Here is a 4500-nt window from a genome sequence, read left to right on the forward strand (position 1 = left end):
GTGTGATTATATATATATATATATATATATATTTAATCACACATTCTAATTAAAATGTGATTATATATACACTACTACTTTTTAATCATACTTTTTAAATAATTGCGATTATATATATATTTTTTAATCACACATTCTAATTAAAGTGTGATTATATATATACTACTATTTTTTAATCACACTTTTTAAATAAGTATGATTATATATATAATTTTTAATCACACATTCTAATTAAAATGTGATTATTTATATTTTTTTAATCACAGCTTCTAATTAAAGTGTGATTATATATACACTACTACTTTTTAATCACACTTTTTAAATAATTGTGATTATATATATATTTTTTAATCACACATTCTAATTAAAGTGTGATTATTTATATATTTTTTAATCACTCCTAATTAAAGTGTGATTATATATATACTACTACTTTTTAATCACACTTTTTAAATGAGTGTGATTATATATATATATATGTATGTATGTATTTTAATCACACATTCTAATTAAAGTGTAATTATTTATATATTTTTTAATCACACCTTCTAATTAAAGTTTGATTATGTATACATTACTACTTTTTAATCATACATATAATCACACCCCATAAATAGGTGTGATTGTATAAAATATTCCAATTTGATTTTTATATAAAATATACAATTCCCAAATCTTTTTTTTTAAAAAAAAAACCCCAACACCAAAACACAAATTAAAAAAAAAAAATTCAAAATACGTTTAACTCTTTAGACTTATTTAGGTATATTTATAATTAAAAAAAAAACCAACTTTAAAACTAGTCTAAAAAATTACTAAAAAAACTACGCACACAAATATTAACTATTTTTTAATTTTATTTAAAAAAAAAACTTATTTTTAATTAATAAATTTTAACATTAACTTTACTTCACTTTTTGTTTGTTTTGTTTTGTTTTGTTTTGTTTTTTTGTTTTTTGTTTTTGTAAATTACTATCTACTACTTGCTCAACAACACAGATATTATCGGTGGATCTCTCTCCATCATCATTTTCATCTTGTATCAACCTAGGGTTTCTTTCTCTCTCTACATACATCTCGATCCCTCCTCTTCCTTCGATCTGATCATCTCATCTCTCTCTCTCTCTCTCTCTTCAATCGAGTTCTTTGATTCATCGAGTCAATGGACGCGATCGACGAATTGGCTCAGCTCGCCGATTCGATATGCCAAGCATCTGCTTTGCTTGCCAACGAAGATGTCAACGAAAACTCATCGTCCTCGCGCCGACTTTCCACTTTTCTCAATGTCGTTGCTCTCGGCAATACTGTGAGTTGATTGATTTCAGAATCAACGATATATTGTATCGATGTTGAAATTTGTTGCTTTTGTTTATTGATTAGATCTCTGGATCTAGCTGCATTTTTTGTCTTGATTTTGATTTGAATAGGTGCATCTGAGTTAGATGTAGAGAGAATTGTGTATCGATTTTTGGTAAACAAGTAGTTAGGAGAGAACCGAGTCAAATCGGGCATTTTTTTGTTGTGTTGATTGTGTAATTGCTTATTGGATATCTTATGATCTTTGGTTATTATTGCTCTCTCATCATTTTGGTAGTAGTGCCTCAAGTATTGTTGATTCGATGAATTGAGTAGCATTATGAATGTAATTTGGTATACTAGCTAATGGTGCTGTTCACTTTGTTGCTAGATTGAGTGAATTGTACTGTCCTTGTGTGAATTGTAATTGGCATTTTTTTTAATCTTTAATTTTAATTTTTATCTTGTGCTTTATGAGCTCAGATTTCTATTTTACTGTTTTATTAAAATGTAACATGTATGTGTGTAAGTCAATTTTGTAATGAGTTTAACTAGTGTCTATGAAATATCTGGTGATTCTGGTTTGTTGATACCACTCTTTTGTTTTATTGCTCTAGCTTACACATGCCACTTACACGTTTGAATATAACCTTTCAAGGATTTTGTAGAAGCCATTACAGTGTAAAGCTATATAGACTTTGATTGGACTACAATGGGCAGGAGTATAGGAGCAGTTCATCTAGAAGATTTTAGAGGCTTAGGGTGTATATAATATTAACACAATACATTCATTACACAATCGAACTATGAAACTCTGTTGTGTCTTTAGGGGCTTATGTGTACAAGTTGCCCTTGATGCTTATTAATGATAGCTTATATATATGTATATAAATTCTACAAATATTGTTAAGAGCTTTTTAACCTAGGCCTTAATTGAGCCCCGTAGGTCTTTAATGCACATCATCATCTTTCTTGATTTAATGTGTCTCATTCCTTACTGTTGCTCTCCCTTTGCACCAAGTTTCTTGTAACTACAGTTATCATCTTGTACATGGTGGAACTAAAACAACTTAATATTGACAATAATTTGTTGTCTATATATCATCTCCGTGTATAAAGAAACAGCTGGGTTGACGGTCAATGATCCTGTTTTACGAACACACAAGGTAATCTTGTTATGTTTGTTACAATATTATTGTTAGAATTTTTGAGTAGTTATAGATCAAACATTAAATGCACTAACATTTATCTTGTCCATTGACATTACAGCCTCTGTCGGTGGAGTTGTGTCCTGGAATCTTGGGGAATATATTTGATGGTATTCAGGTTTGTGAAATATATGCTTCTTCATATTGCCCAACTTGAATGTTGTCTAAACAAAAACTTTTTGCAACTGGGTCTTTTATTATTAGCCTGGCTTAAGGAGGACATTTATCCACTGACAATCCATTTATTGTTTAAAATTATGTTTAACTATTTTATTTGTTTCTTACTAATTTTTCTTTCTTTCAGAACTACAATGGGACCAACGATATGCTTGGAAAGTGTGAACAGGTTTTTGTTTTGGTTTGATGATGGAGGGAAGGGAAGTGCAAAAATCCTGTATAGGTATTGATAACAAATTTTGTGCTTGATGAACATTTCAATTTTTCTTGGACTTGATGAATGTCCTGCGAGTGGAGTCCAAATTATGAGTATTTGCGTTCAGAATTACTCTTTCCAGTCAGGTATATTGATTTGGGACTTTATTTTTGTGTGTATTATCTGAGAACAAATGCTATTATTATTTCTAGCTGTTTGTGCTTATATTATAGCTTTGAACTTGTTCAGGTGAATGACTTAAGATGTAACTTGAACACAATTAATGCTGCTGCTAGAGAGGTACTTCCTTTTATTTAGGGTTTGAAGTTAGAACTAGTGAGAAATCATTTTCAGTACCTTAATATCATACCCGTTATTATAGGTAAAAGAATCTGCAAAATTGCGTCAAGTAATGCAGACGATTCTTACTATAGGAAATGCATTGAACCAAGGTACTGCTTGAGGTATTATTCTGTATCAAAGCTGAAGGACTTCACTGGAAGGGAGAAGCCTCCAGTTATCACATAAATCTGAGTGTCTGATGTTAATCTCACACAATGAGGCTTCACTAGTAACAATGTGAAAGCAGGTTGGGCATTCCATCTTTTCTCCTGCATGTTTCTCATATTTATATATTTTTTCGTTTGGTGTTGATCGCACAATATGCAGTCGCTCACAGGATGACATTGGAATATTTGTTTTCTTGGCAAGTGGATCCCCAAGATATTGTTATGGTATGTGGATATATTTAGATACTCTGAACCAACTACAAATCATAAAACTCAAAATGAATTATATAATTATACTGTTCTGAAAATTTTGTCATGTAGGATTAAATTTTTTATCCTTTGATCTGTGATAAACTCTAAAATTTCAAAGAATTTACAGAATTCCTTGGAAGAGTGTGGTAGAAGTAGTTTTTTATTTTTTATTTTTTTGAAGATCTTAATTTGTTGCAGGAACGAATTGTTTTTTGTGGTTTAAGAAATGGAGCAATTGGTTTTCTACATGTTCATGTCTTGGAATAATTATCAATTTTTAAATGGAGATGACAACTCTCTTCTTGCTATTAATTTGTTTTCTGCATGTTCATGTCTGATGATGAGTTAACTGCTGAAATCTTTTAACACGTGACGTGAGTTTTCCTATATTCAAGGGCACGGATAAAATGTTTGCATAACCCTGTTCCTTCTCCTGATCATTTTGCCCTGTAGTCATAGTTCATATTCAGCTATCTTAAGATATTTGGTCCATTTTTTCCATGAGAATTGATTATTCAATCAAAGTGGTAATTCTTTTTCTATTGAAGTAGGAGATGAAGAGTCAGTGTGATGAGAAAAAGTCCGACTGTATCTTTTGTAAGACTAGAATAGTCTCTATAAATAGTTAGTTTATTCATATGTTCCTGCAGTTTCTGAATTAATTTGTGTTTTCATTTTTCAGGTCAGAAATTTCTTAGAGAGATGCAAAATATGGTCAAAGAATTAAAGAACTTAGTTTTTTAAAGTTTTTTCATTTTTTAATATATGTAAGCACAGTTAAATTTTTTTTATTTAATTCCTTTGTATATATTTTTGAACATTTAATTTTTATTTATGAAATATATGACGTTATTTCATTCAA

The 4500-nt window shown here is 29.8% G+C and overlaps 1 protein-coding gene across 11 annotated transcripts; it reads left to right on the plus strand.

Annotated features, from left to right (window-relative positions):
* The first annotated feature begins 985 nt into the window (after positions 1 to 985).
* Positions 986 to 4500, plus strand: LOC114308315 (uncharacterized). Of its 11 annotated transcripts, none has more exons than XR_014331929.1 (8): positions 998 to 1306; positions 2416 to 2462; positions 2566 to 2622; positions 2809 to 3023; positions 3127 to 3177; positions 3260 to 3466; positions 3547 to 3611; positions 4321 to 4500. XR_014331929.1 is itself a non-coding variant. In XM_082873231.1 (8 exons), exons 1-4 carry the CDS (start codon positions 1204 to 1206, stop codon positions 2866 to 2868), a joined length of 261 nt encoding a protein of 86 aa, XP_082729357.1. In that variant the 5' UTR covers positions 998 to 1203; the 3' UTR covers positions 2869 to 3023; positions 3127 to 3177; positions 3260 to 3466; positions 3547 to 3611; positions 4321 to 4500. The 11 variants fall into 11 exon arrangements, 8 of the variants coding, with proteins under 8 accessions (XP_082729354.1, XP_082729355.1, XP_082729357.1 ...); XM_082873231.1 differs by having other exon boundaries at positions 2422 to 2462; XM_082873234.1 differs by having other exon boundaries at positions 999 to 1306; positions 2422 to 2462; positions 3312 to 3466.

This window comes from Camellia sinensis, chromosome 6, assembly GCF_055761805.1.
Source record: "Camellia sinensis isolate YWXY chromosome 6, ASM5576180v1, whole genome shotgun sequence".
Lineage (NCBI taxonomy): Eukaryota > Viridiplantae > Streptophyta > Magnoliopsida > Ericales > Theaceae > Camellia > Camellia sinensis.